This window comes from Periplaneta americana, chromosome 5, assembly GCF_040183065.1.
Source record: "Periplaneta americana isolate PAMFEO1 chromosome 5, P.americana_PAMFEO1_priV1, whole genome shotgun sequence".
NCBI classification, from domain to species: Eukaryota; Metazoa; Arthropoda; class Insecta; order Blattodea; family Blattidae; genus Periplaneta; species Periplaneta americana.
In genome coordinates this window covers 9,182,798-9,209,896 of record NC_091121.1, presented here as the reverse complement: position 1 = coordinate 9,209,896, position 27,099 = coordinate 9,182,798, and the positions used below count along the sequence as shown (strand labels likewise).

At 33.0% G+C, this 27,099-nt stretch overlaps 1 protein-coding gene across 2 annotated transcripts in view; it reads left to right on the top strand.

Moving 5' to 3' along the window:
- Dip-C (dipeptidase C) overlaps positions 1 to 27,099 on the top strand; it is an 894,313-nt gene that overhangs the window by 730,490 nt on the left and 136,724 nt on the right. For both annotated transcript variants that reach the window (XM_069825325.1, XM_069825323.1), the window contains exon 4: positions 16,880 to 16,927. In XM_069825325.1, coding sequence (XP_069681426.1) covers positions 16,880 to 16,927 — 48 coding nt within the window. The remainder of the gene's footprint in view (positions 1 to 16,879; positions 16,928 to 27,099) is intronic.

The window sequence follows — 27,099 nt, the reverse complement described above, 5'->3', positions numbered from 1 at the left end:
AAAGAATAGAGCAAGGAGAAGGGAGGTTAGAGCAATGAGAACAAACAAGAGTGTAAGGAGAAGGGAGAATAGAGTAAGGAGAACAAATAAGAGTGTAAGGAGAAGGGGGAATAGGGTAAGGAAAAGAGAAGATAAGGAAATTAAAACTAAAAATAAGAGAAAGAGAAGAGAAAAAGGAAATAAGAAGCTAAAGTAAGGAAAGAATCAAAGAATCGAGAAGAAAATGCAAAAATAAATAAGAAAAGGAAAAGAACACCAATGGAGAAAGTGAAGAAATGTGTAAGAAGAAGGAAGAAAGTAAAATATGAAAAATAGGAAGAAATAAAGGAAAGAATGGAAGAGGAAAAGAAATAAGATAGGAGAAAAAGCGAAACAACCGAAAGAAAGATGAGTAAAAAAGAAATATGTAAAGGAATAAAGAAGGAAGAAAATGCGAATAAGGAAGTGAGATGAAGAAAATAAACAACAGAGGAAATGGAAGGAAAGAAAAGAAACAGGAAATTATATTTAAAAACTTGAAAATAAGAAAATGGGCCTAAAGGGAAAAGAGGCAGAGAAAACGTAGGGAAGAATTATGGACAGAAGGGAAGGAGGAAATTAAGATAAAAGAAGCAAGGAAGTGGAAAACGATAAGTAGGAATGAAGAAGGAAGGCAGAAGATAAAAATAGGAAATAATAAATTGAAAATGAATGAATCAATGGAAATTAAAGTATTTAAGGTAGCAGAGGAATTAAGACGACTGGGACACAGCACAGCAGATAGGGAAGAAGGCAGTGTCGGCAGGAGATTAGAAGGAGATGCGATTCCTAATAAACATTTTTTGTTTTTCACTTTCAACAAAACGCTCAGGAATGCTGTGGCGCCACCAGACCGCTTCTCTCTGCTCCGCCTACATGTCCAGACTATGTTTTCAGCTGTGTGTGTGTTACTTAGTCACCAGGGTGATCTCAGCCTGCGCCTTCCTCGGCAAGCCTCCCACTGCACGTCTCTTTTCCATTCTGCTCTCCTGTACTCTCTCATTTTGCTATTTCAGTACTTGTTCACGTGTGCTTCAACGCCTAAAATTTAGGTGTATGTAGTGTTTGAGCAAATAATCGACTAAATTAGTTTATTCTTAATGTACGGTAATGTATTTGAAATTGAATAAATTTATGAGTATACGCTGTTACAATGTTATCGCAAAAAATATAAATAAGTAGCCTATATATTATAGGCACATGATCATGGTTCAAGACGAGATAACTCGATATTGGTAGTACCAAAGGGTGCTGTTCATAGACATTTCGCTAGCCCGCGCTACGAGCGTGCTAAACTAGCCCCGGGTATCGACTGGTTTACTTGTACGGGATTCATATCATGTCATATCGCTAACACTGGTTTATGAATACGAAAAACATTATTTCGCTGATCACCCACCGGAAGCCCGCGCTAAGAATGTCTATGAATACGGAACTAAATGTTTCACATCTGCTGGTCTAAAGCATTAATTTTGACCCTCGGTTTGCATAATAATAATAATAATAATAATAATAATAATAATAATAATAATAATAATAATAATAATAATTTATTTAACCTGGCAGAGTTAAGGCCATACGGCCTTCTCTAACACTCAACCAGGAGTAAAACTGCGTTACAAAAAACACTACAAATTTACAAAGTACACTACAATTTTACACACAAAACTGAATAAGATAATAGTAATAAAATGTAAACAACAAGTAAGTAGAAATCAGACAAACGTACAGAAAGAAAGGAAAAAAGCATAATAAAATGTGAAAAGCAGGTCAAAATAAATGAGACATACAAATTATAAAAAATAAGACAATTATTGATAATAATAATAATAATAATAATAATAATAATGATAAAAAATAAGAATAGTAATACGTAATAATAATAATAATAATAATAATAATAATAATAATAATAATAATAACAATAATAATAATAATAATAATAATAGTAGTAATAAAATAGTGCAGTACAAAGCATACAATGAATACAATATTTTTAGGTACACACAGTAAGGAAAATTATGATTATATATAGCTCAGCTTATCACGTTCTAGATATACCATTATCGGAAGATATGAAAACAAAAATATCAAATAAGTTAAATATCACTAGAACATAAAAAAATGTGAATACGTGGAAACATGCAATACAACACTTGTCATAATAGTAAGTTAGTTTGGCAACTCGTCATAAGATAATTTTCTAACTTGCATTTGAAAGATTTCAATGTTCGGCAGCCCTTGACTTCAGGCGGCAGAGAGTTCCAGTGACGAGAGGTAGCAACAGTGAAAGATGAGGAATACAGAGATGACTTTTAATGTGTAATGCACTGAAATATCATGAGAAAATTAGAAATGTGTTAATGTCTTCAGTTTTATTAAGTAAATTTATATGTGTATAAATTAATTAGCCTTATAATAATAATAATAATAATAATAATAATAATAATAATAATAATAAAATTCATTAATTCTGGTGGTGTTAAAGGCATCAGGCCTTCTCTTCCACACCACCAAAAATATGTATACATACATATATTCTGTAACTTGAGAATATTTTATTTAATAAATAAATAAGTAAACAAGTAAATAAATAAATTATATATAGGCCTATTAAAGGAAGAGAATTTTGAAAGGGTTAGCTGCTTTGTAACAAGGGGTACGGTTTAGTTACAGCCACGTAGTTAATTTCTGTAGGCCTATACATACAAACAAAAACAATATTTCTACATAGTAAAGTAAAGTTTTATTTTTTCTTTCCTTTTTTTTTTAGTAGCTATTCATATACAGTAATAAAATTATTTATTTTACTCTTTTATAAAATTGTGCAAATAATGATTTATAATATTAAAAAAGAAAAATTTAAAATTTGTGTAGATAGGCCTACCTATATCCTGGACATTTGATTTATCAGTATGAAATCTATTTACACAATTTTTTTAATAGTTCCACGTGATCCAAACAATAATCCAATCACCTCCGATTTTCAGGTATGCTATGTTCTTGTTCCAGGTATTGAAACAATGTTCATAATGCTCTCTTTTCTCCACGGTCTACTTTGCTATGTGTAGGGAATCACGTTTTAAAAACGTACTGTTGGTCAGTTCTCTTTTTTTTTGTTTTAGATGTTTGACATACTAGTTTCTAGTTTATATCCTTATTCATATTGTTAATAATATAATAGTTTTGAAACTTAATAATAATAATAATAATAATAATAATAATAATAATAATACTAATAATGATAATATATAACATTTTAAATCAGAACATGTTATAACTGGTAGACTATAAATTAAAAAAAAATAATGACATAAAAAATTGTATGTCAACGACAACGTTTGAGAGTGATTTGAAAATAAAAACTTTAGTGCAGGGAGACTTGGGAAAACTAGTCAGTCACAGCGGAAAAGGAAAACTCATAGCAACGTAAATTGAATCTTCATTCCTGAATATAATATTCCCGTTTCTTCTTGAGAAGATTTTTCCATTTACAGGTTAAGCATAAAGCGAACGATGCTTCTTGTGCCGCAATGAAGTATCGTTTGAATTCAGTTCATGACAGACTGCTATTGCGATTTAGCCTATTTCAATTTTCGCATCATCATCATCATCATCGTTGTTATCAGTTGGTCTGGAAGATATGTGAAAGATAGCCGTTGTCAGCACGTGCGGACAATTGAGATCTGTGTTTACTTTATCCTGTCACAAATTGCAGTACCGTCTGGTTTTTGTCATGGTCGAAATACGTTTCTAGCAATAAAACAAAGTTTGTATGTATGTATGTATGTATGTATGTATGTATGTATGTATGTATGTATGTATGTATGTATGTATGTATGTATGTATGTATGTATGTATGTATGTATGTATATGTATGTATGTATGTGTGTATGTATGTATGTATTTATTTATTAAAACTACAAATGATTAAACACCTGGAGGCAGTATTAGAAAATTCTCATAATAATAATAATAATAATAATAATAATAATAATAATAATAATAATAATATTTATTTATTCATGTATTTATTTATTTATGTATTTATTTATTTATTAAAACTAAAATGATTAAACACCTGGAGGCAGTATTAGAGAATTATTCTCATAATAATAATAATAATAATAATAACAATAATAATAATAATAATAATATTTATTTATGTATGTATTTATTTATTCATTTATTTATTAATTAAAACTAAAATGATTAAACACCTGGAGGCAGTGTTAGAAAATTATTCTCATAATAATAATAATAATAATAATAATAATATTTATTTATGTATTTATTTATTCATTTATTTATTAATTAAAACTAAAATGATTAAACACCTGGAGGCAGTGTTAGAAAATTATTCTCTTAATAATAATAATAATAATAATAATAATAATAATAATAATAATATTTATTTATTTATGTATGTATGTATTTATTTATTTACTTATTTATATAAATTACAAAGGACTAAACACCTGTAGGCAGTGTTAGAAAATTATTCTCATAATAATTTTATTTATTTATTTAGAATATTAACTTGCAAAACAACAGCACAAGGTCAATTACAGTTTAGCACAAGATACAAAACAAAACAAAACAAAACAACAAATGATGATGAGAATGAATGATAGAAATGGCAGTGAGATGAAATACAATCAATATAATAGTCTACATTAATCAATTGACCAAATGGAACAAAATAAATAGCACAAATAATTATTAAAATTAGTACAGTGAGATAATTAAAATAATGGCATTTCAATAAAATGAATTGCAATTGAATTAATGAAATCATATAAATGAAGACTGGAATAATATATGTAATATTATAAAGATATCCAATTGACAAGAATAGTATGATACATATCTTAACAAATGGCATAAATTAATAAAACTGACATAAAAACTCAAAAGATATGCTACACATTAAATGGATCCAAGTTCAATCCATGCAAATTAGCATATTTAATGCATCTGCAGACCGGAGACAGAGATTTAGAATTCCTATTATAAAACATTTTATGGAATCTTAAACCCTTAGCAGGAATACGAAGACTGATATTGCTTATGAAAGATTCACAATCAATATCACCCTTAATGACTTTACAAAAAAATAAATAATAGAGATCCTGACGTCTGGTAAACAAACTACCGCAATTGAAATATTTGCAATTAATATCATAGTTATAATCGGAATTTGGTAAAAATCTATAAGAACACAAGGAAATAAATTTTCTTTGAATATTCTCCAATTTAGCCGAGTCACTGGAAGTAATGGAGTTCCATACTACAGATGCATATTCAAGCTTGGATCTAACCAATGTATAGTATAAAATTAATAAACACATAGGAGTAGAAAAATAATAAGTTATAGATCTAATTAGACCAAGCATTCTTAGTGAATGGGTATAAATACATATATTGCACATGATCATGGAAATATAATTTTGAATCGAGTAAGACACCAAGATCTCTAATACATTCTTTCTTAGTAATTACGACATTACTGAGAGAATAATTAAATTTTAGGGAGATAGTTTTCCGTGAAAAGAAAATAACAAAAGTTTTGGATTGATTAATTTTCATTCCATTTTCAAGAGACCATTGTGAAATTGAATTAATGTCATTTTGAAGAATTTGACAATCGACCAAACTATTAATTTTGCGAAAGATTTTGAGATCATCCGCAAATAAAAGGCAACTAGAACTTATTCTTTTACTTATATCATTTATAAATAATAAAAATAAGAGAGGTCCCAATGTAGACCCTTGAGGAACACCGCATAAACTATTAAATGGAACCGAGAGAGAATTACCTAGTCGAACACAAGACTGCCTATCTGTTGAATAATTTTCAAACGAATTAACGTAGTTAGTACCAATTAACGTAGTTAGTTAATAATAATAATAATAATAATAATAATATTTATTTATTTATTTATGAAAACTACAAATGATTAAACACCAGGAGGCAGTGTTAGAAAATTACTCTAATAATAATAATAATAATAATAATAATAATAATAATAATAATAATATTTATTTATGAAAACTACAAATGAATAAACACCAGGAGGCAGTGTTAGAAAATTACTCTAATACTAATAATAATAATAATAATAATAATAATAATAATAATATTTATTTATTTATTTATTTATTTATGAAAACTACAAATGATTAAACACTAGGAGGCAGTGTTAGAAAATTACTCTAATTTTATTTTTATTTTATTTATTTATTTATTTATTTAGAATATTAACGTGCAAAACAACAGCACAAGGCCAATTACAGTTTAGCACAGGTACAAAACGAAACAAGACAACAAATGATGATGAGAATGAATAATAATAATAATAATAATAATAATAATAATATTTATTTATTTATTTATGAAAACTACAAATAATTAAACACCAGGAGGCAGTGTTAGAAAATTACTCTAATAATAATAATAATAATAATAATAATAATAATAATAATATTTATTTATTTATTTATTTATGAAAACTACAAATGATTAAACACCAGGAGGCAGTGTTAGAAAATTACTCTAATACTAATAATAATAATAATAATAATAATAATAATAATAATAATAATAATAATAATAATAATAATAATAATATTTATTTATTTATTTATGAAAACTACAAATGATTAAACACCAGGAGGCAGTGTTAGAAAATTACTCTAATAATAATAATAATAATATTTATTTATTTATTTATTTATGAAAACTACAAATGATTAAACACCAGGAGGCAGTGTTAGAAAATTACTCTAATACTAATAATAATAATAATAATAATAATATTTATTTATTTATTTATGAAAACTACAAATAATTAAACACCAGGAGGCAGTGTTAGAAAATTACTCTAATAATAATAATAATAATAATAATAATATTTATTTATTTATTTATTTATGAAAACTACAAATGATTAAACACCAGGAGGCAGTGTTAGAAAATTACTCTAATAATAATAATAATAATAATAATAATAATAATAATGATAATAATAATAATAATAATAATAATAATATTTATTTATTTATTTATGAAAACTACAAATGATTAAACACCAGGAGGCAGTGTTAGAAAATTACTCTAATACTAATAATAATAATAATAATAATATTTATTTATTTATTTATGAAAACTACAAATGATTAAACACCAGGAGGCAGTGTTAGAAAATTACTCTAATAATAATAATAATAATAATAATATTTATTTATTTATTTATTTATTTATTTATGAAAACTACAAATGATTAAACACCAGGAGGCAGTGTTAGAAAATTACTCTAATACTAATAATAGTAATAATAATAATAATAATAATAATAATATTTATTTAATGAAAACTACAAATGATTAAACACCAGGAGGCAGTGTTAGAAAATTACTCTAATACTAATACTACTAATAATAATAATAATAATAATAATAATAATAATAATAATAATAATATTTATTTATTTATTTATGAAAACTACAAATGAATAAACACCAGGAGGCAGTGTTAGAGAATTACTCTAATAATAATAATAATAATAATAATAATAATAATAATAATAATAATCGTATGAATCTGCCCAATATGGCGAAATGTTTACTGTGCGACGAAGAGCTATGTGAGCTTATCGCATGCTCTACTCATCACCGCTGTTATCTAATCTGCAGCCCCGCCCGGCACGTGTGTATCTTCCTGCCCAACACGCAAGGCCTCGCAGCTCATTGTTTTGTGTTTACTGCACTGTCCTTTCTTTGCGCCGAAATAAATTAACGTTTATTTATGTTTTGTCATGCAAACAGATAAGATTGAGTATGGCTTGTTATTTGTAAACATTTATAGCCTATCTGTGTTGTTATTAAAATGTATGAGGTTTACGTAAGAATGTCGTTTGTACGGAATGTTTTGCTTCGTGTTCATGGAATGCCTTCGTTCAGTTCCCGGAACAACGCTGCTGAATTTTGCTTTGTCATTATACAAAGTATAAGAGAAAGTATTGTGATGTAGTAGTAAATTAATTTCGAGGTTTCCCTGGTAACAGGAAAGTCATTTTAGGCAATCAGTTTGTCAGTCCACGTATTCAGGGTGAACAGTAAATAAATGTCATTAATTTCTGGGTTTATTCTTTGAGATATTCCAAACAAAAAAACCATTAATACAATTTTTCACGTTTTTGCTTCCTTTTCGAGATAAAAATTATTTTATATGAAAAATTTCATAGCATGTTTTGGGAAAACCATTGATTTAATTCCCATTGTGTTCAGTCAATTTAAGAGACAATTTCCTTCACAAAACTAAAAACTACATTTGTTTGGCTCAAATTTGTGCACATTTAAAGAACAAACAAAATTCTTTCTATCATTATCGTAATACACTGCTCTCTTAAATTGACTGAGCATTCATTGATTCATAGTGTTCTGCCCAAACAGATCTTTCACTGCAAACCCAGCACTCTCCAGTATTTCCTATTTTCTGCCTTCCTCTTTGTCTCCTAATATGATCCATATATCTTAGTGTCATCTATCATCTGATATCTTCTTCTGCAACGAACTTTTCTCCTGTTCACAATTCCTTCCAGTGCATCCTTCAGAAGGCGGTTTCTTCTCAACCAATAGATTTTAACTTCTTTCTTATGCTTTCAAAACATATGCTTTTCTTTAAAGCTTTTTAACTTTAATTGTTTAAATTATCTCAAAATTTTATTATCATTGGGTGGACAATATAGTATAGGAAGTATAGAATTGTTAAGAATTCCTTTTCCTCTTCCTGATGAGTTTCAGCATCGTTCTTTCTTCATCCACTCTTTCCAACACAGCTTCATTTCTTACTCTGTCCATTTCACACGCTCCATCCTTCTCCATATCCACATTTCAAATGCTTCTATTCGCTTATCTTCATTTCGTCGTAATGTTCATGTTTCTGTCCCGTACAATGCCACACTTCATATAAAGCACTTTACCACTTTCTTTCCTAGTTCTAGAGGATCACAGAAGATGCTTCTTTTTCTATTAAAAGCCTTTGCCATTGCTATCCTCCTTTTGACTTCCTGGCAGCAGCTCATGTTACTACTTACACTAAACCTCAATTGTTTGAAACTGTGCACTTGATACAGATGATATAAATAAGACCTCAAAATTTAGCATCCTTAACGACATTGCAAAGAATTATAAAAGAAAAGTTTTTAGGCCATAATTGTTCTGATGATATTAAGTTTTATTGTATTATTATTATGATTATTATTATTATCAATATCATTATTATTATTATTATTATTATTATTATTATTATTATTATTATTATTATTATTATTATTATTGGAATGTCACCTGCTCAGTTCAGTCCTCGTAGACTGTAACTGATCCTAGGTTTTCAGCGTAAGATGAACGGTAGAATTGTTCATTCATTCATTTATTATATTCCATAGATCTTACATGAGCAATGAAGCTTTAAGATGTGGAACAAGTCAAAATTTTACAATATTACAATTACAATTTTTACAAATTTTTACAGTTTTACAATTTAGTAATTTTCTACAATTTTTACAATTTTGTGCAATTTTTTACAATATTTTGGCGAGATGTAGTGAGATGAGGTGAGGTCCGAGGATTCGCCAAAAGATTACCCGGCATTTGCCTTTTGGTTGGGGAAAACCTCGGAAAACCCCACCAGGTAATCAGATCAAAGGAGTTGACGCCGAGGACTCGCCATAGATCATCCGGCTTCAGTCCCACGGCTGGGGAAAACCTCGGAAGAAACCATTCAATGAGACCAAAGGGGGATCCAACCCAAGCCCGAACGCAGCTCCGGATCAGCAGCCCAGCGAGTCTGCCGACTGAGCTACATCGATGGCTCTACTAAAAATATACAATACATAGCCAATCAGATTATTAAATTTACAAACGAAAACGATCATTCATCAGTTGAGCTATATGTATAATACTAAACAAGTAAGTTAATTACATTTAAGGCATAAACAATTCAACCAGTTGTGATATACAGAAATTGATAATACATATCATGCAGACTACTTCAAATTACAAACACAAACAATTTATCAATAGAGCTATACAGATTACTATTCAATTTAAAACCAAAACTATACAAACATATTTATTTATTTATTTTTATTGCTAGTAAGTTTGAAATGAATACAAATTAATAAATACAATGAAAGATAAACTAGCCCACTCCTGAATGAGTAACACTCGTACTCAGGAGGGGATTCCAGGGGAGGGGATATATCAGTGGCGGCTGATTGACTGAGGCAAGTGAGGCCGGGCCTCAGTCACTTGGCTTAACAGAAATCAAATTTTGTGTTTTTATATAATGTATTAGTTATTTGAATGAAGCATCGCTGTAGAAGCATTTTAAAACTTTGTGATGTATATAGACCTGTTTTGCAGTAAAATTTACTCCTGAGGCCAGAATCGCTCGTGCCGGGTCTGGTTGTGATGTATATAGACCTGTTTTTCAGTAAAATTTGTTCCTGAGGCCAGAATCGTTCGTGTCGGGTCTGTCTTCTGAATTTTCTGTATTTTTGCGGGGTTTGAGCTTGCGCTTAAAACGTTGTATCCGAGGCACAATTCGTCAGGCCTCGTGGCCTGGTCAGGCTTCACTCCTCACATCCATGGGCCGGCCTCAAGGGTAGAGTGGGGTGGGAATAACAATGGTAACTTGTCTTCCTAAATAGGCCATAAATAACACAAATTCCAGCTCTTTGGCAGGCAGAGACCCACACTATTCCCTCCCCTTATGTCTCAGTTTATGACTTAAGCAAGGGTATTTTACTATTGTAATTCGTAGCCCAGTAGTGAATCTGGGCCAATGTTGTTATGTATTTCGGGAAAATGTAAACAGAAACAAATGCGAGAAATAATGCTGGTGTAGTTAATTCATTGTTAAAGTGTCCTTTTTTCAAGAAGAAATAATATTGAAAGAAAGGAAGTTTTAAATAAAGAGAGAGTCTACCGAGTTATACCTACGACATCGCTGACAATTTTTCTGACAGATAATCTTAAAACGCGAGTTTCTATTGCATCCTGGTATGGGCAACATAAATGGTTAAGTGGTAATGTGGTGTAAAATAAACTTCTCTGTTAGCCTTGTTTGTTGCTGTCAAAGGAAAAAAAATTAAAAGAACAGAAAGGAAGGGATTTTCAACACATAATGTGGGTTGCTTCATCACACTGAAACAATCACTGAAACTCACAGCAAAACAGCTTATTTGGTGAGTGACATTATTTTTCATCAATGTAGGCTAATAATAATAGACTAATAATAATAATACTAATAATAATAATAATAATAATAATAATAATACAGTAATCATGATATTAATAATATAACAATAATTAATATAAATAAACATTTCCTATCGGAAGCACTTAAACTAGTTGCATCTGGCCTCACCGAGGATTTCGATCACCGGCCGCTACTGGGATATACAATACAAAGTAAGCATCTAGTATCAGTAAGAAGACTGCAATGTGCTAAGATGTATTTTATCGGTATAAGAAATCTGTAGGAGCCTTGAGAAGTTCTCTATCACATAGATCGTAAACCTTGAACTATATTGCTGACAGAAGCTCACAGTCCAACAATACTCCGCGCCGGCTATGTTGTGTTCTCTCACGCAGGCCTTGATCGGGGTTATTTCGCTGCTGCAGGCCTCGGTATTGTGGCGGCGACGTCGTAAAATTGGTGTAGCGAACTTCCCACAGATCAGCGCTGGCGTGACTTGCCCGTATATGGCGTGACTGGAGCATTACTTTCATATTGATATTTTAGATATAGATAGTATGCATGGCAAATTCAGTCCATTGCGAGTAGCTTTCATTTTTCATGTCATTCCCGACCCAGCGAACCCCGGCGCAATGTGTGTACATTACGTCAACCGAGATTAGTTTCAAAGCACGCCTCTGTGTGAAGTGACAGAAGCAGCTCGGGAATTATTTAGTGCTTTATGCACCGAGGGAATCAAATTTATCATGTACTTAACATGTGTACTGCATATCGCAGATGTTATTATAGTCTGTACCGAGAAAACTGTCATCGAAAACAAGATAAGATTTCAATTTTTTTGGTTGCTAAGTTACAAGCTTAAGCAATAAAAATCAGTAAGAAGACAGGCCTATCAAGATTTAATAGTATCTGTGAAACTATTAATAGAACATAAAAAACAATAGAGTACAGAGATATAGATTAAATTTGACAAAATGATTAACCAAAAGCACATGTCTATATGGAGTGAAATCTGGGCTTTAAAAAATAGATAAACAAAGACACTGTGCAGTGATGAGATTTTAAAGAAACAGGCCTACAGAAAAACACATACATACATGAATTAAAATTTGGCACCTTTAACGATATTATATAACTTTGAACGGTCAGAATTTATAAAACTGATTGTTCTTTATGGTTGTGAAACTTGGTCTCTCACTTTGAGAATAAGGTGCTTAGGAAATTATTTGGGGCTAAAAGGGATGAAGTTACAGGAGAATGGAGAAAGTTACACAACACAGAACTGCATGCATTGTATTCTTAACCTGACATAATTAGGAACATTAAATCTAGACGTTTGAGATGGGCAAGGAATTTAGTACGTATGGGCGAATCCAGAAATGCATATAGAGTGTTAGTTGGGAGGCCGGAGGGAAAAAGACCTTTGGGGATGCCGAGACGTAGATGGGAAGATAATATTAAAATTGATTTGAGGAAGATGGGATATGATGGTAGAGACTGGATTAATCTTGCTCAGGATAGGGACCAATGGCGGACTTATGTGAGGGCGGCAATGAACCTCCGGGTTCCTTAAAAGGCAGTACGTAAGTAGGCCTAAGTAAGTAAGAACGGTTCTGGTAGACAAAATTTCCGTGAACATATTAAAAGAATGGACCATAGCAATACGGGATATAAGGTGAAAGGAGGAACCACTATGCGTATAGGACGAAGAAAAACAAACATAGGGTGACCAACCAATATATAATTTTCGTTGAGTTTTTTACTCATCAAATTAAAATGACAGATGATATAACTTCACAAAAAGTACATAAGCCACAATCAAGTAAATATATCATGTTTAGTTACGATTGTCAGTTTCAAATAGATGTCGTAGTGCTGCCAATATCTGGAAAGAAAAATAAATGATTATTGACAGTTTGGATGGGTTTGTTCAGGCTTTTTGTATGCCTTTCGTATTCGCTTTTCGGCAGGTAGGTGGACAGATAGAAAGTGAGTTTTCGTAAGGTCGAGGAGTGACAGGTTAGGTTAGGTTTGTGCAAGCTTTTGATATGCCTTACATTTTGGTAGATACATAAGATTCCCTTTCCAGCGTAGTGCAAAATGACGTTGGTGCCACAGGGTTATGCCATTATTGTGTGTGAAAATATAAAAGAAAATGATCCGTCGGGTATATAAGAATCTGGAGCGGGCTTGATGGGTTTCTAGCTTTAGCAATGATCGCTAGGGAGCGGATTTTTATGTGCCAAAAATTTTAATATATTTATTTTTTATGTGCTAAAAAGTACGAAAATATTTGCTAAAAATAAAAATATATTTCTTTTAAATATGACAAAAATACCTTACTTAGCTTGGGGAAAAAAAATGTTACTAGGTACTCACCCACCACACTTGAGTGCTAGTAGTTGGCTGAGAATTGCAGTGAACAACAAAGGTCATCTCCAAATTCTCCATCAGAAATGCATGCCGATTATCTCTGAACAACGACTTATACTGTGAAAACGATCTTTCCATATCACAGGACGTCAGACGTGCATATTTAAAGAGAGGAATATCACAAACACAAACACCGTCAATTTCACCTACAGGCACACCCTCCAATACTTAAGCAACTTTACACATTTTTTTTATATCCACTGTTTTTCCCAAACACATTCTGGAATTTGTCCCTTAGTAATTGTGCTTCTGAACCTGGTAGCGAGTCTAGTTTAATTTCCACGGCACGCACCTCCTTGTTTCAGACAAAAGGTTTTTGTATGTTTCGAGTTTTTTCATGGTGTCTCACAAAAAGCTTAGATTTGCTAATAGGAAAGCCAAATCGTTTTTTAAACAACCATCTTTCAGTTTTTTTAAGGATATCGATTGACGAAGCCCGGTACCAGGAATCACAACAAGATGTATTACCTTACTTGATAGGCATGAGCGAGAGGCGACGGATTTGTTTAAATTAATTAATGTTGATACCCGAGCTCTTATCTATTGTGTTTCACAAACAAAGCGTGGAATGAAATCATCGTCAGCAACAATAAACACTCCTAATTTTATGAGTTGCAAGATCTCTCCTCCTTGTCCATGTTAATTTATTCTCTAATAATAACACTGATATGCTGCCTAGCAGTTCTTAGAACTTGAGGCGATACTATTACAAAAATTTATCACGGATACACCACACAGCGCTTAGAAACACGAAGCAAACAAGAATTCTTAAAAAGGTAACGTACTTCTGAATTACATAATTGATTTAGTTTTAAATGTTTAAAAGTTCTTGTAAAAAATCATTTAAGTAAAAAAAACTCCAAGATTTATGTGTTTATAATAGATTTCCTGAAAAAATATATTTACGTAATTTTTTTTTTTTTGTGAAAATATGTGTTTTTATGTGAAATAAAATTCGGGTTTTAAATTTGAAACTTCATGTACGGAATTTTTAACTTTGTTAATTGTGTTTTATCACACGCAAAAATAATATTTAATTACATAGGAATCCACTCCTTAATGATCACATCATGTCTTTAAAGTAGTGTACTATAATTTTGAGATAATTTTTAATCATATAAGTATTTTTATTCTGCTGTATTTGACTTGTACATTTAACGGAACTTCTACCGGACGTTTCCTTCTCTGGATAGGAGAAAGATGTTTACAAAACGTTATTTACTGCAGCCCATTCAAAGACGTATTCCATTGCCCTGACCGTTCTTTGATCCCATCCCGCACATAAAGACAGACCTTTCTATTCTGGTCGTAGACTTGGGTCTTGCAATATGCTTACGTAAATTTGGAAACCCTGCCTTGCAATTTCTGTAATGTGTTGGCATCGGCAGTGGCGGTGAGATACCATCGCAAGGGGAGCATGGTCATCATGTTCTTGCCCCTCACACCACATTTCAGATATACCTGTTTTTTCGTACTCTTGAACTCACATTTGAAAGTTACTGTAGGAACTTGTACCGCCTATCAGGTAGCTTCTTTTGTAAGAAAATATGTGGCTGACGGACCTTTCTCACGTTGTCTCCTTGATTTATTTCAGTAGCTTCAAGCTTCTGAACAAACTAAAATTAGGCCTATTGATACCGGAAAACTTTGTAGGGTAGTGGATGAGGCCAGTACGGGTATTAACAAATAAACAAGGTTCAAGCCACAGTCGCATTTGTCGCATTTTGCTACTCTACTTCTAAAAATGCAAAAAACTTTGAATGTAAATGTGCAAAAATGCGACAATCACATTGGACTTCAGGAACGAAGATGGTAATGGAGAAAATAAAATCAGAGATGTGTTGGAACTAGTCTGGATTTAAAAGAAATGCTGATGGCATGGGCAATGTTCAAAAAGGTATTGAGCAATAGATGTTCAGGAATGAATTTCAAAGAGTTGGTACAATTCATGTAAGTTAACAAGTTAAGTGAATAATTTCTTCTAATTGATTTATATAATTCCATCGCATACTGTAAATTGTGAGCGAGGATTTAGTTGCATGAATCTTGTAAAAATTTTAATTATTAGAAACCGCCTTTCAATAAAAAGAGTTAGCACTCTGCTAACAATAAATCTTGAAGGGCCTACTCGTAAAGAATTTCAATGTTTAGAGTGCTCATAAAATAACGCATTTTAATGTGATGTTAATTCAGCAGTAATTGATTCTAAACATACCTACGTCTAATGCTGTACTTACATAAGTATATCTAGAGTGTGGTGACATGGATTGAAAGTAAGAAAACGTCAAGAAACAAATTACATAACTTTTTCTTTCTGTCAACCTTATTAATTTTATCTTTTTTTTTTTTTTTGTACAGATATTTAGAATATTGCACAATCTTCTCGCAATTTACACAAATATAATTTTTCATTTGTACATTTTTGCGGCAATTATTTATTATTTGTTATGGTATTAGAAGCTTTTGGTGAACTCTGTCCAAGGATCAAGGCGTTAAAATCTGCACAGTTATTACTGTTCCATAATGTGACTTTCCTCGTTGCACTCTTTCTTTTCATGAATAAAAATAGGCCTACAGTGTGGTCTAAATTGTTTTTCACGTTTCAAATATCTGCAGCACGCATTAAAATTTTTTACTGCCGCAAAAATCACATGGAAATCAGGTAGAGTACTTTTGCATGCGGCATTAATATTGCATATAGGACCTACTGTGCTCCAACCACGAGAAAGTCTTTCCGGAATGAAACGCAGGGGGGTGATGCTGTGGATGAATGTTGATGTCATAAGATGTCATAAGGTCACACACGTGGATACTCGTTTCTCTATTGGCTAGCTCTCACAGCACAAGCAATAACATTGACAGACACTTGTTTATACTACCCTAGTTACAAAATTAGATCACTGTTAATCTCCTGGTCTTTTAATCTCTCCATACATATGCAGGAGAGCGCATGGTCTTTAAACTGACGTTATAATGATAATATTATCTATCTACTTCGCTCCAATAGATGACGCAATAGTAAGCACATTCCTTTCACGGTTGATCTCCTGGTTGGAGAACAGTATGTAATTTTTCTTTCTTTTTTTTTTTTTAGTTATTTTATTTTACAATGAAATAATTATTTACATTCTAACTGATATTGTATTGTTTTCTTTGTTACAGATTGCCACTGTCCTGAAGAAACGCAACCCCTCTGTTCTTCTGACTTTGGTGAGTACTTGCTGCATTTCTAGTACATGGTGTTCAAGAATTTACCCTATTACCGACAAAAGAAATACCAGTCTCTGTTAGTACTTCCCCTTACTGATCGACGTACTGGCAGTATACTTCCTTTTACTACATACCCCGCGCTCCAGTTCGCAAGCTGGTAGTATCAGAGTACTGTGAAACCTGGCTAACTTGGATTACACTAATTCGGAATTCGTGACAATTCGGGCAGATCTTTTTTTACACATGCAATCCGGAGGTTAATATTCCACACTCTTGAGATAAAAGTGAAAGCGAAATGTGAAAAAGGTGATCATTTCAAATTATCCAACATAAGATTCATTTAGGTAAATTCATGGAATTTGTGGACTGTAATCTGAAATGTCAGAAATATTATCTTGCTTAAAAGATATGCCTCGTGATGCAGACAAACTGTTTAAGGCATGGATCGGTGGGGGGGGGGGGGGAAAATTGTTTTTAACTCTAAAAATAAAATAATGTTTCAGTTTTATAAATCTATGCTTATATAAGCCCTGTGACAATTTAAAGCTCCTCAAGACGAATTTAAAGGGAAGCGCATGCGTGAAGCAGCAGCCCTTTAAACTGACATTCTGACAGACTTTGTTCTTCATTCCAATTAATTTTACGTTTCATTCAGTTCATATTTCGTGCTGCTATGTGGCTGAAAAATGAGTATGGAAAGAAAGGATATCGTTAGTATATATCGTATACATGCTGTACTTTGATACTCCTTTTCTCGATTTTCCAATTTTCAACATTTTGTAACATTCAAAATGCTCTAATGAATGTAGTTTTTCTCCAATCTCAGTGAAATTTTTCACAAAAGTCCACAAAAGCAAATGAAGTAAATTGACAACACGTGTTTTCTTCTGCTATTGAAAGTATTCAAACCATCATCTGTTGAGAATGTCATAAGTTAAAAAAAAAAAAAAAAAAAAACTAACAACTAAAATAGTAAATATTTTTTTTCTCAAAAAGTAATTAAAGCATGAAAAGCATGTGTCATATTTTACATACATCTATCAGGAATAAATTAAATATAAATTTAAAGAAAAATTATGTAGGTTATACTTTGAAAATTTGGTCAATTCAGTATTTAAAAAAAAGTAATTCTAAGTAAACTAGTTGGAATATCAAAGTAAAATTTTGTGTATTGCATTTCCACATTGTAAGAAATATGTGTTAAAAGTTTCAAATTAATTGATATAAAAATGTAGAAGTTAGAAATTTCACACATCTACTGGGTGTTCAGTTCAAAATGTGTCTTGGCTCGCTGCATGCCGTCATGTGGCTAGCTGATGAGCCTAGAGAATTCAATCTTCCTACACTTCCGCAGCTCAGGTGTATAATCTAAGAGGCAGAGAAGTTGGCTAGCAAGTACGGCGTTCATTCTGAAGAGTACGTGCCGATACGTACGGTAACGCCGGTAGTGGCAGGAATGTGAACTGTTTGGAAATACGTACTGTCGAGATATGGGGAGAGGGTTAAGACGATTACTTACGTATTTGTTGACATTAACTTCGACGGTCAACATGGACACGGAGCATTTGATTTGTGTTGTGGAATGTTACCGTACGCAACCGATGATAACAAATACCCTGCGTACGACTTGCCGGCGTAAAACACAGTTCGAAAGAGGTTATGGTAGCACACAGACCGTACAGACCGCCATCTGTTGCTACGACGTTCAAGTTATATCGTACACGTTCTCAAGTTCAGATTGAGGAACGCCTTAAATAATAGGCAACTTCTCTAACATATAAACTGCAACTCGCTTCAAATCGGTGACCCAACAACAGTGACGTCATGACACACTTTAAAATGAACACCCAGTATAGCCTTAATGCAGTTTTATTGTATTTTATTTGGTAGCATATTAAATATAGACGAAACTTTAATCTCTAAATGATTATTTTAAATAATGATGTAAAGGTACAGTCAACCCCATAACAGGCCAAATCGGCGCAGAGGGTGGAGAGAGGTTAAGGCTTCCTCCTTTACAGGCAATCGGTATCTAATAGCAGTAGGGATCCCGCCACCTTTACCCCAAAGGAAATGCCCCTGGTACTCATTTCTGTTAGAGGGTGAGTAGATCCCAGGGCAATAGTGTGGTTGGAAGGATTACATAAAAAAAGGTCCATGATCCCATCGGGATTCGAATCCGCTATCTTCCGGCAGCATTACATCTTAATCGGACGTCACCACGCGCCCCCAAATAATGATGTAAACCTGCTGTATGTTTTCGTTTAGGAACGGAGGTTTTTGTATCATGGAAATATTTATAATATTTTCATATATGGACAAAATTATCTTCTTATTGTGCCGGTCTCTGCTAATGACTCACGTGTTTATGTACAGCCTGCAGCCTCAACCATGTCGATTTGCTAGAAGGGCGGTGGCCAGTGGAGGGACATTTCGTGACCAAGTTGGGGAATGTTTCTAGCTGGAACCGGGCTCAACTTCCGATCGCATGTCTGTTCCATGTAATCAACGAAGTAGTAACCTTCTACGCCCACGCATTAACCCCGCAATGTGCATCTATATATACACCTGCATTCACTGGTGCAGACTGATTCATGGAACAGTGACGTGGCCTACCAGTTTATTTTCTGGAATGAATAGGAGAGAAGTATCCAACTGCTCTACTCTTGTGTATGGCTGATATGTAATGCCAAGCATTCGGGTTATTTATACACATTTTTCAATATCGCCGTCTCTTACTCTTAGTTACTACGTCTATGGGTTCGTTACACATGAATAAAACTGAACCCCTTTAATCTTTATTCATAAACTAGCCGTACCCGTGCGCTCCGCTGCACCCGTTAGAAATAAATATAAAGTAATTACATAATTAAAATAGGACGTTTGATCCAGGGAACATTCGTGTTTGATAGAAGGATGAATCGTTTAATATGTTACTTAACTTAAATTGTATTTAAATAATTAAAATGCGGTCATTTTGGTCCAGAGACACTCATTTGGGTGCAATGACAATTCCTTTAACATGTTTCTTAATTGTTATTACATGCAACCATAGTTTAATGAAGATTGACATCATTTAATTTTAATGTGTATACTTCATATTACTTGCTATATGTTTCCATTGAATTATGGTAATAACTTAATTTTAACCCTTGTTTTCTACGTCATTGTGCTTGGCCCACCATGGTTCTGAACCCTTCAAATAACTTAAATAGTGATACAGCATAAACAGTGATATGTAATTATATTTCTTTCTTTCGAAAATGTAAGAATTCACGATCTCCTATGTACCATTGTCATGGAATTAATAAATGTGTTTTTTCTTCCTACTCAAAAATTATATATTTTGCACATAGGAGTTACTGCAGGAACAACAACGCTATAATCTGAGGGGGCGGTAAAAATGTATTGTATTGTTATTTTAAAAGTCTTGTATATCCTTAAATTTCACTCAGAAGTTACTGTAATAACATTATAGAATTATGTCCATCTAGAGAAACTACACTTTCCAAAGGTGAAATAATAATTAAACAATTAATTAGCTTCCGATATTACTTCATACAAACACAGCAATATTCTCTGTAGGCTATGTTTAATAGCTTTCTATTGTTGTTGTCCAAGGCCCCTTATAGATGAAGTCATTTGTTTTTATTTCAATACAGCGCCTTAGATGGCGTTGTTATTGTAATTTTAAAACTTATTTATCTCATTAAATATCAGTCCTATAAAAATTTTGTATAGAATAAAACTTATCGGAAATAATTAAAAAAAAACGTTTGTTATGTAACATTTTTCATGAAAATTAATAATAAGGGAGATATTTCGATTTATTTAATTCAGGCCACCTTATAACCCCCCTTTTAAATAAAGTATTTTGAATGCCATATAGCCTAAAATCTAAGTTACAACGAACTTAATTTATGTTCCAATTTTCATCGAAATCCGTTCAGCCATTATCGCGTGAAAAGGTAACAAACATCCAGACAGACAGACAGACAGACATACATACAAACAAACAAAAATTTCAAAAAAGCGATTTTCGGTTTCAGGGTGATTAATTATACATGTTAACACCAATTATTTTTTGGAAAATCGAAAATTACCAGAAAAATTTCACTTACAGATTTATTATTAGTATAGATAATGCCCGGAAATTCATGTTCTAAAAAACTACAAAATATGCATGCAGATATATCCTTAAAATATGCGAAATATGTCAATAAATATGCACTAATAAATGAAGAGAAATTAAATTTCTTGTAGCAATGCGAATGCTAAACAGTTGAACTTTCATTATTCCATAAAAGTTGAAACAGAGGTGATTCCGTTGTCTAAAATCACCGAAGAGTTGCAGTTCATGACAAGCGCATGGCTGAGGATTTTCATTGAGAAACTTCGTCTGTTGTCCCTGAAGATGCTTTTGCATTATGAAAACTTCTTTCCCTATCACACGATGTTATTGGGACGTATTTAAATCATGTTAAATTGTTCCGCAGATAGAGATAAATCATTGGGTGCGATGGAGGATTTTCCTTCGAGAATTTCTCGAATATCGCACAACTGTTGGTATATAGGATTTTTTAAAATGTTACTCACTTTTCGTTTTACTTTTAACCCTACACACTGCCAGCAACAGGACTCGCATTAGATTTAGTATCTTAAAAAACGGCTAGTGACACATGTAAGAAAATTCCAACAGTTTCTAATAACGTGATTGCTTTTGGTAAACCGGAAAAATGAGCAGATATAAATACAAGATTCCATTCCAACTCATTTTTTGCCTAAAATTTTATCTTTCTCACATCCATATTCTTACCTCTTGCACCGATGAGTCATATTCTTTTGGCTTTATAGCAGTGATTTTTTTCCTCTGGTGAAGAGGAAGCTGATCTGATATATCAACAACCCCACCTTGGAAGTCCAGAGACTTTTTTTTTTGCGTGAGTCCACCGTAGATTTTGATTTTGGGGTTAACTAAAACTCATAATTGATCTTATTAACGTTCATGGTCATTTAGCCTATAATTATGTCTTAACTATTCGAGTTACTATGGAAACAATTCTAATTGAAAAAATAACTTCTGTCAGAGATGTTTATAAATTTCATTCGCAAGTTCACAAATGTTGAATTAGCAGACATGAATATGGCATATGGAGCAGATTATAGCAATGCTAATGAGGCATGGCGAGTTTATGTAGAGCAACATCCTCAGCACCATATTCCCTGTCATGCAACATCTTCAAGGCTAGATCAGCGTCCTCGAGATAGTGGCCAGTTACTTTTCACGTTGAGATTCTTCGAAACTGTAATTTTTTTCATATATATCTGGATGCGAAAACAATTCCGGACACTACTACGAGAAAAGTGTTTTCATTACGTGTCCTCTATCACATCCGAAAATTAGGAATAGTTATTCTGAAACACCCTGTATCTGTGTATAATATCGTGGATTTTGCTTTTAATAACTGAACAATCCACACCTGTGGAGTTACGATTAGCGCGTCTGGCTGCGAAATCAAATGACCCGGGTTCGAATCTCGGTTGAGGCAAGTTACCTGGTTGACGTTTTTCCGGGGTTTTCCCCCAACCCAATATGAGCAAATGCTGGGTAACTTTCGGTGCTGGACCCCGGACTCATTTCACCGGCATTATCACCTTCATTTCATTCAGACGCTAAGTAACCTGAGATGTTGATACAGCGTCGTAAAATAATCTACTAAAAATAACTGAAGGAAATTGTTGTAGGCCTATACATCATAGTCTGATTAGCGTAATATGTTACTAGTCAGTGATGTATGTAATGGACTTAATTGCCTCATGAGTGATGACTTATTGGTATCACTTATGAGGTTCAAACCTGTCTTCGGAGAGTTGACTAAAAACAACAGTTGAAGGAACTACTCGTCACGTGGCCAGTATAGCGAAAGACATTCTAGTCAGAGAACTTAATAATAAGGTAGAGGAAGGAAATAAGGTTCTATAAATGTTCACTTCCTTCCTCGGTAATCGAACTCTGGAAGGCTGTGTTGGTACCATTGTTCCACTGCGGAGATCACACAACATTTATTGACCCTCATAAAGAATGTGAGTGGCCTTTGCTTGCTGTAACCAAGCCAGTTCGTGCTCTTTTCAGACATGTTTTCAGTCATGCATAGCATCTGTTGTCTTTGTTTCTGTTGGGGTTGTTGAATTTTTCGTTTATCGCCCCCATGATTCGTGTCGTGCACTTTCCATTTCCATTTTTAAACCTCTGGCGGTAGAAAATAAGTTCGTAAACTGTAGCAAACGATGTACGATATGATATGATATATATTTATGTCATAACACTTCTTTAGATGTAATGGTGGACTTGTAGCAAACGCATTTGTTACTTTCTCAAAATACGAAGTAGGAATGAAAAGTATTGCGATTAGGTGTCTACCACTAAACGCTGTCCAAACCACAAAATTACAAATTAACCGATTGTATTACTTCTCCTGCGAGTTCGTGTTTTCAGTCTTCCAGAACGTGAAGAGTTCCTAACACTTCCTGAGGAAAATAACTTCCTTTCTCGAGCAAGAGGTGTTGCCTTTATTGGAGGTTCTTTGTTGAAACGTCGTTGAAAATCCCCAAACATTTCACTCAAATTTCCCACACATCCAATATTAGCCTTCCCTCAACTGTAAAAGGATTCTAACCGGACATGATGTTTATTCTCAATAACAAACAAATGCAGGGCGTTGCTATGTTATTCTTTAGCTCTTATGTCGTTTATTTGCGTCGTTTCTTAAATATTATCTTGGAATATACAGAGTTGTGGGACAGTCTGTATTTAGAAACCATAACCATAGCACTTTTTTTATTTCTCTTTACAGGAAGTTTAGAAATAAAATATTATGACGCCGAAAAAAAAAAAAAAGATTTTTGGGATTTGGGTGGATACACGTTTTAAGCTTGCCGTCTCTTTTGTCTGCTGTCTGTATACAATTTTGTATTTCTTATTGTTTACATTCAGCACCTTCAAGTCAATTCATGTCGCAATATTGCACATGACGTGTAATTTTCTATTAGTGTTGAGCCAGTCAGCTTTATTCACTTGTCAGTTACCTTTCTCGATTTTTTGTTTTCTTAACGACACTACATCAACTAGGCCTGCTAGGCTATTTAGCGTCGATGGAATTGGTGACAAGAAGATGGTATTTGGCGAGATGAGGCCAAGGATTCGCCATAGATTATCTGACATTCGCCTTACGGTTGAAGAAGACTTCGAAAGAAACCCAACCAGGTAATCAGCCCAAGTAGGAATCGAACCCACGCCTGAGCGTAGCTCCGAATCAGAAAGCAAATGTATCTCCCTCCACAGTTACTCCGGTGGTTTTCTTACTTGCTAATGAGTGAAACTGTGGCTTGTGTCGTGAAATATGTTTGCACACTAATTATCTATTGCGAATTTATAACACTGTAGATCAATGTTTCTCATGCTTTTAGCCGTATCACTCCCAAAAAGGTATCATAATAATAATAATAATAATAATAATAATAATAATAACAACAATACTTAACCTTTTAATGTTTCATGAGTAACATGTAGTATAATGTCGTTTTATGTTATACAACCGTTTTCCTCGTAATACTTATGGAGAAATCATACATTTAATATTCTCATCATATTGGCAGCAAAAAAAATGCGTCCTCCCATCCTATTTGAAACTTTCGATTTTGTAGAGGTACATGGTTTCGAGAGAGACATTGCGACGATACGCCACTCGCAGGTCAGAGACAAATACAAATGGAACGGAGTTTGACTCCAGTGAGTGAGAGGGTGGGGGTTGGAGGAAGTAGGAAGCAAGAGAATTGCATAACTATCATTGCGAGCCACAATGTGCTCGCGGGTCACATTTTCGCCACGGCTGCTGTAGTCTATACATCTGCAAATCAATAACTTGAAAACATCCTCTTTATACATGCTGGAAGTCGTCGACGAAACAATTTATTTTAATTCCGACAAAGAAATTCCACTGAAACAAAGCTTCACGTTGTGGCCCCGGGGATGTAGACTGTGTGCTGTGTTTCCGTTTACTTGTGCTGCTCTTATTGATTTATCCGAAAGAACGTTTCCCGATGCGCATAGGAAGGGATGTAAAGAGCTGGAGGGGGGGGAAGGAGGCATGGAGTGGGGCGGAGGAGACATTGATAGGTGGAATAACGTACGAGGCAAGCGATCCCAAATATTCAACCCTGCCTCCCTGTAATTGGATCCTGGGTGAAGATCAAAGGGTTTAATTATGGGGTTTCTTTATTCAAGCGGGATTCGTGATCAATTATGTATGTGACGTTTTCTGCGTGGACGCCATGAGAGGAGGGAGGCTGACGTAACGTCGGCACGATGCGGGCTTTTTACCCCCAGAGACATGTTTCACAAAAGACGGGCAGGTCTTCAAGCTGAGAAAAAAATTGTTTACCTCAGGACGGAAATGGTTCGGCGTCCTTTGGTGTGTAACAGTCCACCTACTGACCAGGAATTCATCTGCTGTCCTTAAGGCTGGTGTTACACTATTAAAGTTCTTTGACAAAGACCTTTTATAAAATATATATTGTATTATAAAATATACAGGGTGATTCACTGTTACCGTCACTTATGGAGTATATTTCCGAAGGCATTTTGAGCAAATAATGTCATATAAACATGGATCCTAATCTCAGTATTTTCAGAGTTACACTAATTTGAAGTTGTTATACCTGGTAAGGTTTATCTTGTCTCAGTAGCAATAAAACCAAGTCCCTTCAAATGAGGGTGGAGATTATAGGAGGATTGTAAATTTTCAGGATTCCTTTCAAAATCTTGTTATTGTACAGGCTGCCGTAACTCAGTTTCTTGAAAGACAAGCTCAATGACGGAACCACACATTACGAAGAGAGATATTTTGTAATTTTATTTTGCGCTACAGAATATATCAACTGGTCCCTTCCGCCACTGGATGGATGGACGGCACCGCTTCACTCCCCCATTGCCATAACAATACAGACGAAGTAAGACATATCTCCTTTCTCTCTCTTTTCACAGTGAGACATCACACAGACTTTAAGAAGTACCTTTTTTCTTTAGTTTTAAGGGCAAAAATATATTAAAATTAGAGAATGAACTATTCAGAAATATCATTTTTTTAATTAGCTAGTATTCTGAAGCTAAAAATGTGTTGTTAATTCCACAGTTGCTTTGTACAGATTTTTTTTTTTTCAATTTTTAACTAGAAAATTGAATTTTTCTTACTATTTATCACAACAGTTGTAAACTCTTTAAGACTGTACATTAGGATGCAAAATTGAACTGTAAAGAATCAAGTTCGTAGAAGTCATGTGATTTGTAACAACTGTTGTGATAAGTGTGTTAGAATAATGTAATTTTTAGTTAAAAATTTAAAAAGGAAAATGTACAAAGCAATTAAGGAATCAACAACACTTTTTAGCTTCAGAACACTAGCCAGTTAAAGAGAGTATACTTCTGAATAGTTCATTCTCTATTTGTAATATTTTTTTACCATTAAATTAAAGTAAAAAGTACTTTTTAACAACTTCAAATTAGTGTAACTCTGAAAATACTGAGATTAGGATCCATGTTTATATGACAGTTTCTGCTCAGAATGTCTTCAGAAATAAACTCAGTAAGTGGCGGTAACTTCTCGTGAATCACCCTGTATATATATATATATATATATATGATCAAGATACTATATTTTATATATTTATTTATTATTTTGCTAATAATTGTAACATAAAATATACAGAGAAAAAAACTTTAGCTCGCCCCTGAAACAGTAGAACTCGTGCTCAGGGGCGGATTCCTGAATTGAAATTAATAATTATACAATACAATTTGCAATTATAATTAATAATTATACAATACAATTTGCAATTATAGTATATAAATTTAAATTTACAGTTTTTCAATTTTTATAAAATCCATACATAACTTTTTAAATTTAATACTAGAACTATTCGAATTGACAAGATTAGGATATTTAAATATACATTTCTTATATATTCTTGGGCCTAAATTACTACTATGATTGAATACTGTAACAGTGTTGCATTTTGGTTCAAACAGTCTTAAAGAATTCATACCTTTTGTTTCATAACTATGAGAATACAATTCAAAATTATTTCGATTTTTATATATGAATTTTATTAATACA